At 36.7% G+C, this 21,366-nt stretch overlaps 1 protein-coding gene across 1 annotated transcript in view; it reads left to right on the top strand.

The window, feature by feature from the left end:
• Positions 1-12,899: 12,899 nt before the first annotated feature.
• Positions 12,900-21,366, top strand: part of cmc1 (C-x(9)-C motif containing 1) — a 9,232-nt gene continuing 765 nt past the window's right edge. Inside the window, exons 1-3 of the mRNA XM_048153608.1 lie at positions 12,900-13,091; positions 13,507-13,599; positions 21,226-21,316. Coding sequence (XP_048009565.1) covers positions 13,073-13,091; positions 13,507-13,599; positions 21,226-21,316 — 203 coding nt within the window. The 5' untranslated portion in view covers positions 12,900-13,072. The remainder of the gene's footprint in view (positions 13,092-13,506; positions 13,600-21,225; positions 21,317-21,366) is intronic.

A 21,366-nucleotide genomic window follows, 5' to 3' on the forward strand; every position in this document is an offset into this window, starting at 1 on the left:
AAATAACGTGCAAACGAATTTGATTAAGAGCACGCCAAATTGGATGCAATGCTATATCTCTGCAACGCTTGAGCGTATTGAGACAAATCTTGGCACATGTTATCACAAGCATGACCTGAGGCTACATGCAATGTTTCGGCACAGCGCCACCTACTGGTCAGGAGATATGAAAATGGCTATTTTTGCTTATAACTTCTGAACGGTTTCCCAAAAATCATAAAACTTGTCTCTTTTGATTCAGTGCTGAATACTGAGTCGAATTATTCCCAATATTGGGTGTCAGACATTTAGAATTTTGTCATAAAATGCTGTATTTTATAAATGCATTAGCGCATCGTTCCCGCCATGTTCCGAAAATTGGCTCAGATCATCTTTAGACCATGCTGGCAAAAAGATTATAAAAGGTTTTTGATAAACCCAACTGTTCTTAAATACGGCAAATTGGATGTGAGGCTTTATCTCCGCAACGCTTTAGTGTATTGAGGCAAATCTTGGCACATGTCATCACAAGTCTGACCTGAGGCTACATGCAATTGTTTCAACACAGCGCCACCTACTGGTCAGGAGATATGATAATGGCTATTTTTGCTTATAACTTCTGAACGTCTTACCCATAAATCATAAAATGGATCTCTTTTGATTCAGTGCTGAATACTGAGTCGAATGATTCGCAATATTGGCCATTTTGGGTGTCAGCAATTTTGAATTTAGAATTTTGTCGTAAAATGCTGTATTTTATGAACAGATTATCTCTTATCTCAACACTTGAACTCAACACCAGAGTCCAGCTCAGTGTCGCACATGTTAACCAGCACATCTTGGGTGAGTTTGGCATCGCTCCGGTCCATTGCATGTTGGTAGTGATGAGGTTCACCCCAAGCTTTTGCCTCCAGCCATCCCTCCTCCCCTCCCTAGTCTTCTGCTTGATTACTCATAATGTAATTTTAATTAAAACTGCGGTGTCAAAGGGTTTTGCGAGCCCAGATTGCAGCACTGTGGAAGCTCCTCACTTGGTTCAGAGGAAATGCATCCTGACACCACCGGGACGCCGAGATAAACAAAAGCTGCTGCTCTTTATAGGGCATGTTATCATGGTGAGTCTGGTCATGAACGGCCAGCCTGCAGCGAGCGATCATTTATTTTTACATCCATCAGTCCTGACGGGTGAGTGTCCGCTGCGTTTCTGATCTTACAGTATCTGCATATCTGATTATTGTAATCAGCACAAGCACAAGTTGTAATCTGCTGCCTAACACATTCATTGTATCTGCTTAAATGAATACAACAAGTTAACTGAGCACATAAAATGTTTTATATTTTAGCTATATATCACTGCCATATGGACATTATTCTGACACACAGTCATCTCTAGCTGATAACAGACACTGAAACAAGCATTTTCTGTGAAGCTTGCTTTGAAACAATATGTATTGTGTAAAGCGCGATACAAGTAAACTTGAATTGAACTCAACTGTATATCTGATCATGGCTTTATATGCAGAAACATCTACTGATACATCGTCACTTGCTGTGTGTAATTTCTGCTCTATGAGCGGCATCAACAAGAATTGCAAAAATAATGATTGTTTCTCAACAGGTTTCCCAAACTCTCAGGTTTCTGTTTCAACAAGACAAGCTCTTGGAAAAATGGAAGCCTGTTTCCACCACCAAAAAAAAAAAAAAAATCTGTTTATCCAACTGATTTGTCCAATGTTTTTGAACTGACAAAATTATAAAAAAGTTATCTCAACTAAGAAACTCAAAAAAGCCCATGCAAAAAAATAAAATATAACTAGTTGTGATTTTTTTTAGAGTGTATAAACTCAGAATTGCAAGAAATGAAGTCAGAATTACGAGATAAAACTTACCTGTTCTAATTATGAGTTTATATAACAATTCAGAGAATCAGAATTGTGAAATATAACTGCGAGAAATTAAAATAAGAATTCTGAGATAAAAAGTTGCAGTTACCTTTGTTATTTTTTATTCTGTGGCGAAAACAAAGCTTCCATATTTAGCCAAGCACATGCTTCACTAAAATACTTGTATGTTTAATTCTTATTATTTGATTGTTTGTTTTTTAAATTGCAGAAATAATGATTGTTTTCAAACAGGTTTCCCAAACACTCCTACTGCCTGAATCTGTAATACTTTACCCATAATTCTGTCATGATTTACTCTCCCTCATGTCGTTCTTGATGCATATGCTGTTCTTTTTTCAAGGAATGCATAAGGATGATTTTTATTCTTCACATAAGACTTTTGTATGACTTGAGAGCATTTGGGATAGTGCATGAGTCATATGGACTATTTTTAAGATGCCATTATGATGTTTTAGCCTTCATCAGTCGTGGCCGTTATTGTTGCTAACAAAAGAGCTGCTTAAAAAAAATCTCCTTTTGTGTTCCACAGAAAACAGCAAATGGAGCGACATTAGGGTGAGTAAATGGCTATCAGGCTTTGCTTGTTCATAGTGATGTTTGTAACCTGATTATCAAGCAGAAGAGGATCAAATATTCTGAATGATATCAATCCACAATCTGACTTGTAATGCAGCCTGGAATCAGGTTACAGTCCGCTTTAGACATACTAACTATAAGTAACTTTGCAACTACACGTAGTATTAGTAGACTGGCCAGATCCAGAAGGCTGAAGTGATTAAGTTGGGGTGTAAAGGAGGAGCAGATTGCAAAGATAGCAGGGAGCCAAGCCATGTAAAGATTTAAAAGTGAGCAGGAGTATTTTGTACTTGATACGATCGGACATCAGCAACCAGTGGAGATCAAACAGAATAGGGGTGTGGGTGAGAATTATTGCAGCAGAGTTTTAATATATTGCAATCTGCCAATGGAGCTAGCAGGTAAGAATGAAAAGGGCATTACATTAGTCAAGACATGATGAAACAAATGCATGAATGACTGTTTCTGCATCTTTGATGGAGGGACGGAGCTATGCGATGCGATGACAGTGAAAAAATGCTGTTTTGAGTTCTTATGAAACTCAAAGATGAGAAAGGAATCAGAAATAACACCTCGATTTTTCACGGTTCAGGATGGTTTGATGAGAGTACTTGCAATCTCACATGCAAAGTCAGTAGGGATTTTACTAGTAAGTGACAGGGTTTCAGTAATAATAATCTCAGTTTTGTTCATGTTTAGTTTCGTTTTTTTTATCAATGTGAGTGGATAGAGCAGGCTTACAGATTTAGATGTCACCAGAGAAGAAATTAATAATTAAAAACATGTCGATGTAAAATCTGAGCCAGAGGTTTCTGTAGATGAGGAATAATAATGGACCTAGAACTGAACCCTGAGGCACACCTTGCTTCAGAGGAACAGTAGGAGATCGAAAATCCTGCAGTGAAATGTAAAAGTGTTTATCAGAGAGATAAACTCGGGAGAAGTGGAAGTAAATCATGAGAGACAGTATCAAAGGTGGAGCTGAGGTCGAGTTGTAGAAGTATAGAGAAAGAGCCAGATTCAATCATCAATCAATCTATGAAGTGGCGAAAACCAGATAGAAAGGGATCAAAGAGATTATTTTCAGCTATAAAAGCTGGGTGGAAACTAATTTGGCAATAAATGGTATATTTGAAATGGGACAATAATTCGAATTGACAAGTCAAGGTTGGGTTTCTTGAGAACTTGGGTAACTGCAGCTGTTTAAAGTGGCAAGAGGCAAGAGATCCATTCATGAAGTGAGAAATAGGTGCAGAGATGACAGAATGACAGAGTTTCAGGAGAGAAGTAGGAGATGGATTCATCGGAGAAAAGCTAAACTCAGCGGCCTCATCAGAGAAACAGCGGTGGACATGCCGTCTTTTCCAGTATATGATTCAAGAAAGAACAGCAAAGCTCATCTAAAGCTATATCATGAGATGAAGGTTTGGTGTCTCATATAATGCTTTTGGCCTATTGCTTGATTTGTTAATCATAGACAAAACCAGAACAAGCCAAGTTCAGAGCAGATTTGTACATTTTGAGTTGTTTAAGAAAGGGTCAGAAACTAAAATTGACTTAAAAGTGAATACCGACACTACGGTCTTCTGTAGAGCTGCTTTTATCTGAACTGAACTTGTTTTATAATTTATGAACTTTACAATGTTATTCTAAAGCAGCTCTACAGAAGAAAAAAGAGTCATTGTTCAGATCAATTCAGTTCAATGTTGATTCAGTTTGGTTCAATAACAGTGTCAATGTTGCAAAATTCATCAATGATAAAATATCGCTGTCTTTGGGTCAGATAGTAAACCAGAATTACAGATCTTTGCTGGGTTAAAAACAATGGTCAAACCCAGCAATTGGGTTGTTTTAATCTAGCAGTTGGGTTGTTTTAACCCAGTAATTGGGTTGTTTTAACTCAGCGATTGGTTTGTTTTATCCCAGCGGTTGGGTTGTTTTAACCGAGTAATTGGGTTGTTTTAACCCAGCGGTTGGGTTGTTTTAACCCAGTAATTGGGTTGTTTTAACCGAGTAATTGGGTTGTTTTAACTCAGCGATTGGGTTGTTTTAACCCAGTAATTGGGTTGTTTTAACTCAGCGATTGGGTTGTTTTAACCCAGTAATTGGGTTGTTTTAACTCAGCGATTGGGTTGTTTTAACCCAGTAATTGGGTTGTTTTAACTCAGCGAATGGGTTGTTTTATCCCAGCGATTGGGTTGTTTTAACCCAGTAATTGGGATGTTTTAACTCAGCGATTGGGTTGTTTTAACCGAGTAATTGGGTTGTTTTAACTCAGTGATTGGGTTGTTTTAACCCAGTAATTGGGTTGTTTTAACTCAGCGATTGGGTTGTTTTATCCCAGCGGTTGGGTTGTTTTAACCGAGTAATTGGGTTGTTTTAACCCAGCGATTGGGTTGTTTTAACCCAGTAATTGGGTTGTTTTAACTCAGTGATTGGGTTGTTTTAACCGAGTAATTGGGTTGTTTTAACTCAGCGATTGGGTTGTTTTAACGCAGTAATTGGGTTGTTTTAACTCAGCGATTGGGTTGTTTTAACCCAGTAATTGGGTTGTTTTAACTCAGCGAATGGGTTGTTTTATCCCAGCGATTGGGTTGTTTTAACCCAGTAATTGGGATGTTTTAACTCAGCGATTGGGTTGTTTTAACCCAGTAATTGGGTTGTTTTAACTCAGCAAATGGGTTGTTTTAACCCAGTGGTTGTGTTGTTTTAACTCAGCAAATGGGTTGTTTTAGCCCAGCGATTGGGTTGTTTTAACCCAGTAATTTGGTTGTTTTAACTCAGCGATTGGGTTGTTTTATCCCAGCGGTTGGTTGTTTTAACCGAGTAATTGGGTTGTTTTAACCAGCGATTGGGTTGTTTTAACCCAGTAATTGGGTTGTTTTAACTCAGTGATTGGGTTGTTTTAACCGAGTAATTGGGTTGTTTTAACTCAGCGAATGGGTTGTTTTATCCAGCGATTGGGTTGTTTTAACCCAGTAATTGGGATGTTTTAACTCAGCGATTGGGTTGTTTTAACCGAGTAATTGGGTTGTTTTAACTCAGTGATTGGGTTGTTTTAACCCAGTAATTGGGTTGTTTTAACTCAGCGATTGGGTTGTTTTATCCCAGCGGTTGGGTTGTTTTAACCGAGTAATTGGGTTGTTTTAACCCAGCGATTGGGTTGTTTTAACCCAGTAATTGGGTTGTTTTAACTCAGTGATTGGGTTGTTTTAACCGAGTAATTGGGTTGTTTTAACTCAGCGATTGGGTTGTTTTAACCCAGTAATTGGGTTGTTTTAACTCAGCGATTGGGTTGTTTTAACCCAGTAATTGGGTTGTTTTAACTCAGCGAATGGGTTGTTTTATCCCAGCGATTGGGTTGTTTTAACCCAGTAATTGGGATGTTTTAACTCAGCGATTGGGTTGTTTTAACCCAGTAATTGGGTTGTTTTAACTCAGCAAATGGGTTGTTTTAACCCAGTGGTTGTGTTGTTTTAACTCAGCAAATGGGTTGTTTTAGCCCAGCGATTGGGTTGTTTTAACCCAGTAATTTGGTTGTTTTAACTCAGCGATTGGGTTGTTTTATCCCAGCGGTTGGGTTGTTTTAACCGAGTAATTGGGTTGTTTTAACCCAGCGATTGGGTTGTTTTAACCCAGTAATTGGGTTGTTTTAACTCAGTGATTGGGTTGTTTTAACCGAGTAATTGGGTTGTTTTAACTCAGCGATTGGGTTGTTTTAACCCAGTAATTGGGTTGTTTTAACTCAGCGATTGGGTTGTTTTAACCCAGTAATTGGGTTGTTTTAACTCAGCGAATGGGTTGTTTTATCCCAGCGATTGGGTTGTTTTAACCCAGTAATTGGGATGTTTTAACTCAGCGATTGGGTTGTTTTAACCCAGTAATTGGGTTGTTTTAACTCAGCAAATGGGTTGTTTTAACCCAGTGGTTGTGTTGTTTTAACTCAGCAAATGGGTTGTTTTAGCCCAGCGATTGGGTTGTTTTAACCCAGTAATTTGGTTGTTTTAACTCAGCGATTGTGTTGTTTTAACCCCAGCGGTTAGGTTGTTTTAACCCAGTAATTTGGTTGTTTGACCCAGCGGTTGGGTTAAATGTTTGCCCAATGTGCTGGGCAGTTTTATTTAACTCAACTATTGTTTAAAAATTGTTTAAAACAACACAGTCACCGGGTTTGTCCATTTTAACCCAACTTGGGTTGTTTTAACCAAGCATTTTTAGAGTGTATGATGTGTGTGTGTGTGTGTGTGTGTGTGTGTGTATAGAACATTAGGGTTAATCAGTCATATCATCAATTACTGTTCTCTGAGTTGAGATTGTCCTTATATTCTATATACTAATTTTTTCAAGTCATCTTCAAAATAATTTCCATTACTAAAATTCTTCAATTATACCAAACCATTGTTTACAAGTTCATGGTCTTCTTACAGGCCACAAGAAATATTGACCACCGTGACTCTTTCAATGTAGAACCCACCGCAGAAGAAAGGACGGCATCTCCACGACTGTGGTCTGATTTCCTGACGGATCTCCTGTCCTGTCCCTTTAACATTTGCCGGCGGGATCCAGAGCCTCCCGCCGCAGTTGGCCGGTCAGTGAGCCGTAGTATAAGAGGTTTTAACTTTGCTAACCTTCCTCTGCCAGGATCACAAAGGCCTGCTGCTGCTGGGGTATATTGGAGCGGTGGGTCGCATCCCGACTTTGGCAAACCTCTGACGGGAGAGGGATGTGATGTTATTAAACTCTCCGTTGCAGGCTGCCTGGTGTCAGATGGAGTAAATAAACACAAAGGTGCACAGCCTCTGGCAGGTGTCGCAGATCCGTCCAACTGAGAGACTCGCTGGAGGTCCAGGTGAGCCTTTGCTAATTAGTCCACACACACGGTCCCAAAAACACACGGTGAGGATGCTCAATCAGTCGTGTGACATGATTCTAGATTCTAGACTGCTGAAGATGTGCATTTATAGAGGACACACAACTAATTTGAAGCGGTCATTCTGCAAAAATCTATCAAATCTCATTCCAATTCAAAATCAAATTTGTTCTCTAGCCATGTTGATGTAAAATCTGAGGAATATCATGAGGAATATTAATGGACCTAGAACAGAACCCTGAGGCACACCTTGCTTCAGAGGAACAGTAGGAGATCGAAAATCCTGCCGTGAAATGTAAAAGTGTTTATCAGATAGATAGAAGGTAAACCAAGAGAGACCAACACTCGAGAGAAGTGGAAAATACGTAAATCATGACAGTAGTAGTAGAAGTAGAAAGAGAGAGCCAGAGAGTAGTAGTAGATCATTCATTACCTTTACCGTTTCAGTACTATGAATTGGGTAAAAAAACAAATTAAAAGAGATCAAAGAGATTATTTTCAGTTAGAAAAGCTGGAAACAGCTTTATCTACATGATTATCTTTTGCACTCCTCTTAGAAGAAAATGTTCTATATAGAACTTTAAAGGGTTCTGTTCGGCGCTTCACTCTTAAAAATAAAGGTTCTTTATTGGCATTGATGGTTCCATGAAGAATCTTTAATATCCATCAAACCTTTCCAATGCTTCAAACTGTTTTTTATAGTGGAAAAATGTTCTTCGCACTAAGAAAAAGAAAAACTCTGCTTTTCAGAGTTGATCACTGAAAGATTCTTTGGAGAAGCAACAATGGTTCTTCATCAATGCAAAAACACAAAAAAGTTTTAATTCATTTTTAAATTTAATTTGATGAATTAAGCAGCTCTTAAACATACTTTATCACTAGAAAAATTGAAATAACCTGTTAAGCACTATGCAATCATTTAAGACGTTTCTCCTTATATAGAGCCTTTTTGGCATGAAGGGTTCTTTAAAAGTCGAGAACTCTAGAGTTCTAGAACCCCTAAGAGTGTGTAGAACTGCTTTACAGCTGGAATTGAAGTCATTTAATAATTGATGAACTTGTAAAATTAACATTGTTACTGAACTAAACTGAATCGATCTGAATAATGACACTATTGTGTTTTTAGAGTTGCTTTACTCCTGAATTTAGCTTGTTTTATAATATGATGAACTTTACACTTTTATAAACTAAATCAAATCAACACTGAATTATATTGTCTTCTGTCCCAGCTGACAAAAATATGTTTTCCTAACGTTCCCGTTAAGTTATAAAACGTTATTTCTTAATGTTCTCTGAACGTTCAAAATGACCAGTTTTTAAAAAAATATTTTCTTGGTTATGTGAACATTAAGGGAATGTTCTATTTTATCAATCTTCAAACATTATGGGAACGTTACATTTGAATGTTCTCCTTGTTCTAAAACAAGTAGTAACATTTAAAAAATGTTAGATGAACATAAACTAAAATGTTAAACATTCCATGAGCGATTTTTTTTGTGCTAATGTTTTGAGAAGATTAGTAAAGACCAGATAACTGTAAATGAATGTTCTATTAATGTTACTGGAGGAATGTTTGTTCATAACTTTGAGAGAACCTTGACTGAACTTTCCCTGTTTGCTGTGTCTATCAGAATCTGAATTTGTCTCATATCTGATGAAGTTTGCAAGTTATTTTCCTGTTTATCACTGTGAAGCTGCTTTGAAATCTGTACTGTAGAAATAAAGCTGGCTGGACTTGAGGAAAGTGTTTGTATATAAACTACAGCAGTGAATGATGCTTCATATCACCAACATGATGAATGACGATCAATGAAAGCAGTGAAGTAACATCAGCTGTTTGTTTGTCTTCATCAGGCTGCACAAAAATAGCAAGAGGTGAAAATGTCTTAAGAATGTTTTATCATTTTGCAGCAGGGGAATAAAAATCAAGCCAAAACTTGTGAATCCACTCTGAATCCTCCTTTCATCCCTCGTTAAAGGTGTTGAAGTAATAGTATCCCAGCTAACATGAAGGTTCTGTCAATGGTTCTCTTTAATAATGTTCTGAAAAACATTGTTTATACAATGGAATGTTCCCCTTAACGTTCACTTTTCTTTTAATGTAAAAAACTGGAACATTTTTTTCATTCTTAGAACATACTTCTGGTGAAATCACTGTCTCTCTTGGCTCAAGTGCATCTCTTTCTTCACATGTATGTTAATGTGTGGGACTCACATGCATGTGCGTGTCCTTTGTTTGATGAGATTCTCTGTTGATTGTCTTTGAGGTGAGGAGCTGTGTGTGTGGTTTGGTCTGTCTGATGGCACTGAGACGCTATCAGATGTTTCTAACCGCTACATGAGCTTTAAACTAGTGTGGGAAATTCAGCAGCAAAGACGCATTTACAGCAGAAACAGACATCCAGCGATAGACCTGCGGTGCGTCTCACCTGCTGTTGCACAACTGGATTAGACATTAAAGCTGTGATGTGAGAATGACACGCTCACGGCAGGTAACGCACTACAACAGGTGTTAACACATGCTTATTCCAGTCTACAGAAGCACATTTACATAACATTTCTTACAACCTGAATTCTGGAAATGTTGGGATGTTTTTTTAAATTTGAATAAAATGAAAACTAAAAGTCTTTCAAATCACATGAGCCAATATTTTATTCACAATAGAACATAACATAACAAATGTTTATATTTTACAATTTTATGCTCAACAATGCCTGCTACAGGTCTCAAAATAGTTGGGACGGAGGCATGTTTACCATAGTGTAGCATCTCCTCTTCTTTTCAAAACAGTTTGAAGACATCTGGGCATCGAGGTTATGAGTTTCTGGAGTTTTGGTGTTGGAATTTGGTCCCATTCTTGCCTGATATAGGTTTCCAGCAGCTGAAGAGTTTGTGGACATCTTTGACGTATTTTTCTCTATAGGTGAAAGATCTGGACTGCAGGCAGGCCAATTCAGCACCTGGACTCTTCTACGGCGAAGCCATGCTGTTGTTGTAGTATGAGGTTTTGCATTGTCCTGCTGAAATACACAAGGCCTTCCCTGAAATAGACGTCATCTGGAGGGGAGCATATGATGCTCTAAAACCTTTATATACCTTTCAGCATTCATAGTGCCTTCCAAAACATGCAAGCTGACCATACCGTATGCACTTATGCACCCCCATACCATCAGAGATGCTGGCTTTTGAAATGAACGCTGAAACCACGCTGGAAGGTCTCCCCCCTCTTTAGCACGGAGGACACGGCGTCCGTGATTTCCAACAAGAATGTCATATTTGGACTCGTCTGACCATAGAACACTTTTCCACTTTGAAACAATTTTAAATGAGCCTCGGCCCACAGGACATGAAGGCGCTTCTGGACCATGTTCACATATAGCTTCCTTTTTACATGATAGAACTTTAGTTTACCGACAGTGGTTTAGTTGGCATCTGCAGATGGCGCTGCAGATTGTGTTTAACGACAGTGGTTTAGTTGGCATCTGCAGATGGCAGGGCGGATTGTGTTTACCGACAGTGGTTTAGTTGGCATCTGCAGATGGCAGGGCGGATTGTGTTTACCGACAGTGGTTTAGTTGGCATCTGCAGATGGCAGGGCGGATTGTGTTTACCGACAGTGGTTTAGTTGGCATCTGCAGATGGCACGGCGGATTGTGTTTACCGACAGTGGTTTAGTTGGCATCTGCAGATGGCGCAGCAGATTGTGTTTAACGCCAGTGGTTTAATTGGCAACTGCAGATGGCGCGGCGGATTGTGTTTACCGACAGTGGTTTAATTGGCATCTGTAGATGGCGCAGCGGATTGTGTTTACCGACAGTGGTTTAGTTGGCATCTGTAGATGGCGCGGCGGATTGTGTTTACCGACAGTGGTTTACTTGGCATCTGCAGATGGCGCAGCGGATTGTGTTTACCGACAGTGGTTTAGTTGGCATCTGCAGATGGTGCAGCGGATTGTGTTTAACGACAGTGGTTTACTTGGCATCTGCAGATGGCGCAGCGGATTGTGTTTACCGACAGTGGTTTAGTTGGCATCTGCAGATGGTGCAGCGGATTGTGTTTACCGACAGTGGTTTAGTTGGCATCTGCAGATCGCGCAGCGGATTGTGTTTACCGACAGTGGTTTACTTGGCATCTGCAGATGGCGCAGCGGATTGTGTTTACCGACAGTGGTTTAGTTGGCATCTGCAGATGGCATGGCGGATTGTGTTTAACGACAGTGGTTTAGTTGGCATCTGCAGATGGCACAGCGGATTGTGTTTACCGACAGTGGTTTAGTTGGCATCTGCAGATGGCACGGCGGATTGTGTTTACCAACAGTGGTTTCTGGAAGTATTCCTGGGCCCATTTAGTAATCTCATTGACACAATCATGCCGATGAGTGATGCAGTGTCGTCTGAGGGCCTGAAGACCACGGGCGTTCAATAAAGGTCTTCGGCCTTGTCCCTTACGCACAGAGATTTCTCCAATTTGAATATTTTGATGATGTTATGCACTGCAGATGATGATATTTGCAATTTGATGTTGAGGAACATTGTTTTCCACAATCTTCTTACTCACTCTTTCACAGCTCTTCCCATCTTTACATCTGAGAGACTCTGCCTCTCTAAGACATCCCTTTTATAGCTAATCATGTTACCGACCTGATATCAATTAACTTAATTAGTTGCTAGATGTTCTCCCAGCTGAATCTTTTCAAAATTTCTTGCTTTTTCAGCCATTTGTTGCCCCCATGCCAAATTTTGAGACCTGTAGCAGGCATCAAATTTGAAATGAGCTCATTTAGTGAATAAAAGTGTAAATTTCTCAGTTTAAACATTTGTGAATAAAATATTGGCTCATATGATTTGAAAGCATGTGATTAGTTTTTATTTTATTCAAATTTAAAAAACATCCCAACATTTCTGGAATTTGGGTTGTATTCCTATTCTCGTATATTCAAACTGCTGGAAAATAGAGCTGATGATTTAGACCCTCAAAGATATAAAACAGCTTCTGTAGCAATAACTCATTTCAATTTGTGATTAAAATGATTATGTGATTATGAAGTGACCATTTCGTTACTATTTCAAGCCATTTCAACTATGATTTATTTATATTTATTGTGTCCTTACTGAAAATATTTGGATTTATTTAAATTCAGTATTGTGTTTCTGCACACACACACACACACACACACACACACACACACACACACACAGGTTTGTTTTGCTTAGTGAGGACTCTCCATAGGCGTAATGGTTTTTATACTGTAAAAACTGTACATTCTCTCCCCCTACACTACCTCTACCCCTAAACCTAACCATCACAGAAAACATGCTGCATTTTTACATTTTTAAGAAAACATTGTTTAGTGTGTTTTTAAAGCTATTTTAAATATGAGGACTCACATAAAATGTCATCATATTTCATGTTTACGTCATTATACCAGAGTAATATATATATAATGATAATTACGACATGGTGTAACTTTAATTATTATTATTTTAAATACTTTCCCCTTATTTCATCAGCCAAATTAGTGTCTCTCGAACTACAAATGATCACTCAGAGTTCAGTCGTGACGGTGTGTAGTTCATTCTGAGCACCGCAGAACTACAATGACCAGACTCTGCTGGTGTCGTCACCGGAAGTGACTGAAACAGTCTCGCACTAAACATGCTGCGCAGAGGTTGACATTGGAAACAGATCAATGTTTTATAACAGTAAAATTTCTAGTAACTAGCATCAGTCACTGAAGTGTAAATGGAGCCGTCTAAAGCAGGTACAGGAACATCTTAATTTCCGAGGGAATGTTTGTTTATGAACGTGTGTATAAATGTCAGCTGTATTACCTCACAACACTGTTCCCAGATCATTATATGCGCTTATAGATGCAAGAAATGTTATGTATTTGTTACATTAAAAGCGTTTTATAGGTTTTTGATCGTTTGTAGACACAGACTGTGGCATCAGGAGTTATTTTGATTGGAATGAATCATTTAACATGAATGAATCAAATGACTCTTCTAGGGTTTTGTACAGCTGTCATTTCATTGAGATTCAGTGAAGTGATTTGAATGTTTTCATTCATATGAACATGATTATTGTTCACTGACTGAATATGATTCATATGAACATTATTATTGTTCACTGACTGAATATGATTCATATGAACATGATTATTTTTGACTCCGCAGAAGAGCTGCACCTGAGGCACGTGGAGAAAGACGTGTTGATTCCCAAGATGATGCGGGAGAAAGCCAAGGAGAGATGCGTCCAGCATGTGGATGGTACGATGGGTTTATATTCTGTCATCATTTACCATCCCGCAAACCCGTAAGGTCAAAGTTCATTCGGTTTTGGGTGAAGAACTGATGCGGGAGAGTTCAGATCTTTCATCTCTGAGTGAACTAACCCTTTAACGCTGAAGCACAGATGGCAGCAGGAAGTGAAGCACCCGCGACCCCTGCCCACGTTCACATCATCACAGCACATGACATCATCTCAGCTCGGGTTTCCTCTCGATCGGTGCGTTTTGAGCGTGCAGCAGTAGGTGAGGGGTCAGAAGAAGCCGCTGGCCTCTGATGTAGTGAACATCTCGCTGTCTGCTGTCTACACGGGCAGCATCACCTCCAGTGAACCGTCACTGCTATATGAGATATATAAACACACTCACATATAGTTTTATTTTCCAAATATCTACATGACAGTACATCAGTTATTTCTGAAACAAAAGACGCGACTCGAAGCTGATCGTCAGTGTAGGATCTGATTGGATCAATTAATTTGCAATGAGAGTAAAAACACAAAGTTAAAACCTCAAAATAAACATTTTTGTAATCAAAAGTTTTTGATATTTAACCTTCGTGCGCTCTTCGTTTGGGAAGTCACACTCAGGGTCTCCAGAGACACCAGGCAACAAAATGTAATTTTTTTTAAAACAAATGTAATTTTACTCTGTTTATTAATGTTTTTACGTCATATTTGTGCAGTTTTTGGAGGATTTATCATATCTTTCAAATTTATATAAATAAATTAAAAACATTTTTTTTTTAATAGGTTTTTATACAAAAACAGCTTTTTATGTCAAATTCACTTTATAAAAGACCCACATTTCTAACTTTCATTCATAACATGGATAATTTGACATGGTTTAGTGTGAGATTTTTGCCCATCTGTTGGAAAATGCAGTTTTAAAAGTAAAAAATGATCACTTTATCCAGCAGATGCTGCAGAGCTCCACTATTTGCTGTTTGACTGACTGAAAGACATCTTTACACAAGTATTTTCAGCTGGATTCATATCTAAATATTATGAAATCACAATTACGACAATAAAAATTACTTTCTGTCAAAGTTTAGCATTTTTTTGTAATGAAAAAAAAAAAGAAATTTTTTTCAATATTGTTAGATTATGATGAGACCCCACTTAGAAAATGGACAAAATTCATCCTCAAAATCAACATTTTTGAGAAACTTATTTTTTTTCAGTACAAAACAAATGCTAAACTTTGACAAAAAGTAGCTTTTATTGTCATAATTGTGATTTAATAATATTTAGATCTGAATCCAGCTGAAAATACTTGTGTAAAGATGTCTTTCAGTCAGTCAAACAGCAAATAGTGGAGCTCTGCAGCATCTGCTGGATAAAGTGATCATTTTTTACTTTTAAAACTGCATTTTCCAACAGATGGGCAAAAATCTCACACTAAACCATGTCAAATTATCCATGTTATGAATGAAAGTTAGAAATGTGGGTCTTTATAAAGTGAATTTGACATAAAAAGCTGTTTTTGTATAAAAAAATTTATTTATATAAATTTAAAAGATATGATAAATCCTCCAAAAACTGCACAAATATGATGTAAAAACATTAATAAACAGAGTAAAATTACATTTTGTTTTTAAAAAACAATTATTTTGTTACTAAATTACATTTTGTTGTCCTGGAGACCCTGAGAGTGACTTTTTTTCTACACTAACATAAAAGCAAGATATCGCTCCAATTTTTTATTTTATTTGTAGATCTAGAAAGTGTTTGTAACTGTACAAAGTTTCATGTCATTTGGACAAAGAGAACATTTTTTTTATTTTAGCAAACTTCGTTTGGGGTCTAAAAAGACCCTATAAGGGTTAATAATAAATTACAATACAAATAAGTTGGAAGAGAAAATGAGATGGTGTTTTTCACTTTCTCGTCTACGTGACCTTTCCAACATGATTACGTCATGCGTGGAGCATCACAGAGACGAGCGTTTATGGTTAAAAAGTATATAATTTTTATTTTTTTTAGAAAATGAGTGATGGTTTCTCTAGATAAGACTCTTATTTCCTCGTCTGGGATCATGTAGAGCTCTTTGAAGCTTTTGTTAGATGTAAAATATTCCTCTCAGATTTTATATCATGTTCACCGTCATGTGACACAAGTAACCTAATCTTTTTATTTGATCTTGTTATTTGAAGATGTGCGATATGATGTTTCATATGAAAATCTCTGATATTTCTCCTGCAGTGAGACCGAGAGCAAAGACTCGACTGCTGATGGAAATAGTTACTTGTGAAGGTTTTCACACCTGCCTACAACAACCACCAAACGCCTACGAGTAGAGTAGAGTACTACACCTACTACAACTGTGACCTTTGTGTCTTCAGTTCTTCACTGCCAAACACTCAGAGTTTTTAAAGGGTTAGTTCACCCATTTCTGTCATTAATTACTCTCCCTCGTGTAGTTCCAGACCTTCGTTCATCTTCAGAACACAAATTAAGATGTTTTTGATGAAATCCAAGAGAATCAATATCTATAATCAGCACTTTCAAGGTCCAGAAAGGTACTAAAGACATCGTTAAAACAGTCATGTGACTGCAGTGGATCAACCTTAATGTTATGAAGAGATGAGAATACTTTCTGTGCGCAAAAACAAAACAAAAATAACCACTTTATTCAATAATGTCATTCTCATACGTTGTTTACGTCCAGCGCTTCCAGGTTCTACGTCAGAACGCCAACTCGTCATTGACGCATGCTCACACGCATGCGTTGTGCTGATCACGTGATCTGCTTTGGCCAATACTGAGCCGGCATTCGGACGTAAACACGGAAGCTTCACTGTTTCTCACCTGTGTAAGATAATGACAGGGAAGAATTTGTTGAATAAAGTTGTTATTTTTGTTTTGTTTTTTTGAAAAAGTATTCTCGTCTCTTCATAACGTTAAGGTTGAACCACTGCAGTCACATGACTGTTTTAACGATGTCTTTAGTAGGGCTGGGTATTGACACAATTTTCACAATTTGATTCGATTACGATTCTTTTGGATGCAGTATTTCAGTTTCAGCACATGGCAAATTTTCTAGAGGAAAAAAAATCTCTCAACTAATGCTGTAAACTAGAGTCAGCTGGTGCTACTATAATAATACTGAAGGTTAAATTAACTTATTTATATACAAACACTTAAATTACACTCAATGATGTTTTTATTATAAATAAAGTTTAGAATTACATAATCATATTTCTACTCCAATTCGTTTTTTGAAATATAAACATTTAAATCGCAGCTGTCATAACTGATTTATTCAAACATGCATTAAATATTGAAGAATATTATTGAATATGTAACGGTGCACAGCTATATTTATCTTTCTAGAGCACTTTTCTAGCTGACTAATGAGTTTATGGTCACTGAATATGTTTTTCTGAGGTAAATGTGACGTCACGTGACATTGAAGCTGTTTTATTGAGGTTGAAGCACTGATTGAGCGATTACACGAGACATGATACGGATTTCAGTAAGTTGTACTGTATATTTTAACATACCTTCAGATGTTCATGTTTATTTCGCTGTAACTGGTATTAAAGCGGAGGAGAGGATGATCACATGCTTCTCTTTAACTGAGGCGCTAAAGCGATCTGTCACGCCACATTAAACAGCGCCAAAACGGTGTTTATTTTTGAATCTCATAATAAGATGGACGTCATTTGAAATCTGAGACTTTGCTTCATATCAAAAGTAACAAAGATTATTGTGATTTATTGGATGGGAGGAGCTACATATTCTGCTCATTCATCAACTGAAAACAGACTAGACTAATCCATTCTTGGGATTTAAGAATCGATATCAGTTCGTAAAAACGAGAATCGATTAAAATCGAGAAATCGATATTTTTTTACCCAGCCCTAGCCTTTAGTACCTCTCTGAGTCCATACACTTCTCGGATTTCATCAAAAATATCTTAATTTGTGTTCTGAAGGTGTCTTACAGGTGTGGAATGACATGAGGGAGAATAATTAATGACAGAAGTGTCATTTTTGGGTGAACTAACCCTTTAACACGTCAAATCCTCAAGTTTTTATTTTGGCAGAATATTAAACTTCTGTTGGAAATGAAGCGATTGTGAATGTAAATAAAGTGAAGCGAGTTGCTCTGAAAAGACGCCACGCTTCACTCTGAAACACGCAGCGCAGCAGATATCATGCTTTAATTGTGATTTGATAAGATACATCACTATTTGAGTTTTATTTTGATTCAATAAATGTTTACTTAATTATTAACTTTTCATCATCAAATGTCGTGTGAGCTCGTTACGCGGTCATGATGAGTTCAGACATTCTGAAGTGATTGTTAAAAAATTGCATTAAGAAACTGCGTCTTAGAAGCAGCGTGTTGCGCAGACGTGTGTTTGATGTGTGTGTGTTTGCTTTGAATGCTCAGTCTCACACACACACACACACACACACACACGTCACGCGCTGCTCTCCTCTGGTGTTGTGTGACTGTGATTGTTTGTACTCCAGCGCTGTAGTCTCTCTCCACACCTGCACATCTCGCCTGACGGTGTCGTGGAAACCCCCTCCAGAAGTTTGCTCATCGATTTCACACCTCTGCCCGGCCCTCGGCCGCAGGTTTGCATGTTCTGGTGTGCAGCGGCTGCTCTTGCACACGACCTGACAGTGCCATCAAAGCGCTGCTTTACTTGTACTCTGACCACAGCGAGAAGAGCCGGCTTCTTCTGCAGAGCACGAGTTTCAGGCCAGTTGAACTGCCACACGCTCTCGCCTCACGTTCATCTGACGCTGTTAATGTGTTCGTGGACGAGTTGATCAGGACACATTATCCAGAGAAAATAACGCTCGTCTTTATAATCTTTCATCAAACTTGATCCACCTCCCAATCCCTTTAATGAGCCGCTTCCGCTCATGAGCATTTAGATTTTCACTAACTGTGCAAGTAACTTTATTATTATTTTTTTACTTTAAAGTAACTGGTTTTCTGCGATACGTTGAACATTGTTGCTGATTTAAATGTCATGAACTAAAATTGTTTTCATACATGCAGTTTTTCTGATTTTATAAAGTATGACCTTATGAAATACATTTCAATTTTCTAAAATTCTCAAAATTTCTGTTTAAAGTTTTCTGGTTTTATGACCCTTTTAATTTAATTTTAATAATCAAAAACAATGGTAAATCAAAAATCGTGGTAATCAAATGAACGCATAAAACTTTAATAATTTAATTCATTTTTAAAAAAATGTAATCATATGAAATTTAAACTGTTTTTTTTTTAACAAACATTTTTTTGTGGGCAAACAACAGATGTTTAATGTTTACATTTAATCATAGAAAAAAAAATTTTTAACTAAAAAAATATGATAGTGAAGAATGCACAAAATTGCTTAATTTTAATAAATAAAAATTGCGGAATTATATATATAATAATAGAAGAATGTGTACAGAAAATTGCTGAATTTTAATATATAAATGTAAAAAAATAGTGAAGAATGTGTGCACAAAATTGCTTAATTTTAATAAATTGCGGAATTAAATATATAAATATATAATAATAGAGAAGAATGTGTACAGAAAATTGCTGAATTTAAATAAAATAATTTATGAACTAAATATATAAAAATAAAATGATAGTGCAGAATGTGTACAGAAAATTGCTTAATTTTATTCAATAAATTGCTGAATTAAAAAAAAAAAAATATATATATATATATATATAATAGAGAAGAATGTTTACAGAAAATTGATGAATTAAAATAAAATAATTGATGAATTAAATATATAAAAATAAAATGATAGGGAAGAATGTGTACAGAAAATTGCTGAATTCAAATAAATAAAAAATTACTGAAATATATAAAAATTAAAGTGATAGTGAAGAATGTGTACACAAAATTGCTTAATTTTATTAAATAAAAATTGCTGAATTAAATATATAAATATGTAATAATAGTGAAGAATGTGAACAGAAAATTGCTGAATTTAACTAAAATAACTGATGAATTAAATATATAAATATATAATAATAGTGAAGAATGTGTACAGAAAATTGCTGAATTTAAATAAATAAAAAATCGCTGAATTAAATATATAAATATAAAATAATAGTGAAGAACATGTACAGAAAATTGCTGAATTTAACTAAAATAATTGATGATTTAAATATATAAAAATAAAATAATAGTGAAGAAGGTGTACAGAAAATTGCTGAATTTAACTAAAATAATTGATGATTTAAATATATAAAAATAAAATGATAGTGCAGAATGTGTACAGAAAAATTGCTGAATTTAAATAAATACTAATTTTACACAATATTTAATGAACATTCACTGAAACATTTTAAAACAGGAAATCCAAACCATATCAGCATATTATCAGCCAATCACTCCGTCCGGTTCTTAACGACCTGTTTTAATGACTAAACTGAAATGCACAGCTTTGTGTTTCATGCCTTATTTTAGTGCTGGAATTGAGTAAAGCGAGGTAAAACATAATATCGATTGTCTTCAGTGAAATGAATGGAGCTGTGTGTTTCCTGTTGGATTAGTTGAGTGTTTTCCGTCGGTTGTCGGTCTGTTTCTGGTGGAAACATCCGTCCTGCTTCATGTTTATGCATCCGAGGCGTCAGATGAGCTTTATATGTATTAGATTAGTCTCACGGTTGTGCTTTCTGGAATTGGTTTTGCTCAATCTGCTCTGCATACAGATGAAAGACCATAATCAGTCAGAGACAAGTAATTACAATGATGTTTTCTGGGAGCTTTGAGTCGGGGGAGAGCGGGGCGTAATTAATGCTTGACAGAAGACCCTGATATGATAACAAACCCTTCAACAGCCTTTTCACACGCTCACGCCATCGCCTGCTTTATTTCAATAAACTTCTTCAGAGGAACTCATGAACAGCTTCAGCTGCTTTTAGGCCACAAACAAACACGCGTTACACAGATGACCGTCTGGCCAACAGTGCAAACGTGTGGTCACATGATGATACTTCATGTCTTTTAATGTTTTAAAAAGTCTTTTCTGCTCACCAAGACTGCATTAATTTGATCAAAAATACAGTAAAAATTGTGAAATATTTTTACAATTTAAAATAACTGTTTTCTATGTGAATATATAATAAAGTGTAATTTATTCTTGAATTTCCAGCATCATTACTCCAGTCTTCAGTGTCACATGATCCTTCAGAATTCATTCTAATATGATGATTTGATGCTCAAGAAACATTTATGATCATCGTCAAATTACTGATTATTATTAATTGATCACCAATAATAATTGAGCATCAAATCATCATATCAGAATGATTTCTGAAGGATCATGTGACACTGAAGACTGGAGTAATGATGCTGAAAATTCAGCGTTGATCACTGGATATAAATTACACTTTACTATATATTCACATAGAAAACAGTTATTTTAATTAGTAAAAATATTTCATAATTTTTACTGTATTTTTGATCAAATAAACGCAGCTCTGGTGAGCAGAAGAGCCTCTTTCAGAAACATTTATATTTTTCCAAACCTGTAATGGAATATGAGGCTCATTTGTGCTCGATTGAGTCCAGTGATCTCCAGTATTTGAGAGAGAAACGTCTCAAACTCAAGATTTTCTTCTGTCGTTTCCAGCGTTCAACCTCTGCTGTAAAGACGCCGGCTTCTTCATGGTGTTCAAGTGTCGAGAAGAGAACGCTGCACTGAAGGAGTGTCTGACGCACCAGTAAGTCTTCATCAGACCTAGTCATGTGTTCAAAAAATAAATGAGAGGTT

This window comes from Megalobrama amblycephala, linkage group LG13, assembly GCF_018812025.1.
Source record: "Megalobrama amblycephala isolate DHTTF-2021 linkage group LG13, ASM1881202v1, whole genome shotgun sequence".
Lineage (NCBI taxonomy): Eukaryota > Metazoa > Chordata > Actinopteri > Cypriniformes > Xenocyprididae > Megalobrama > Megalobrama amblycephala.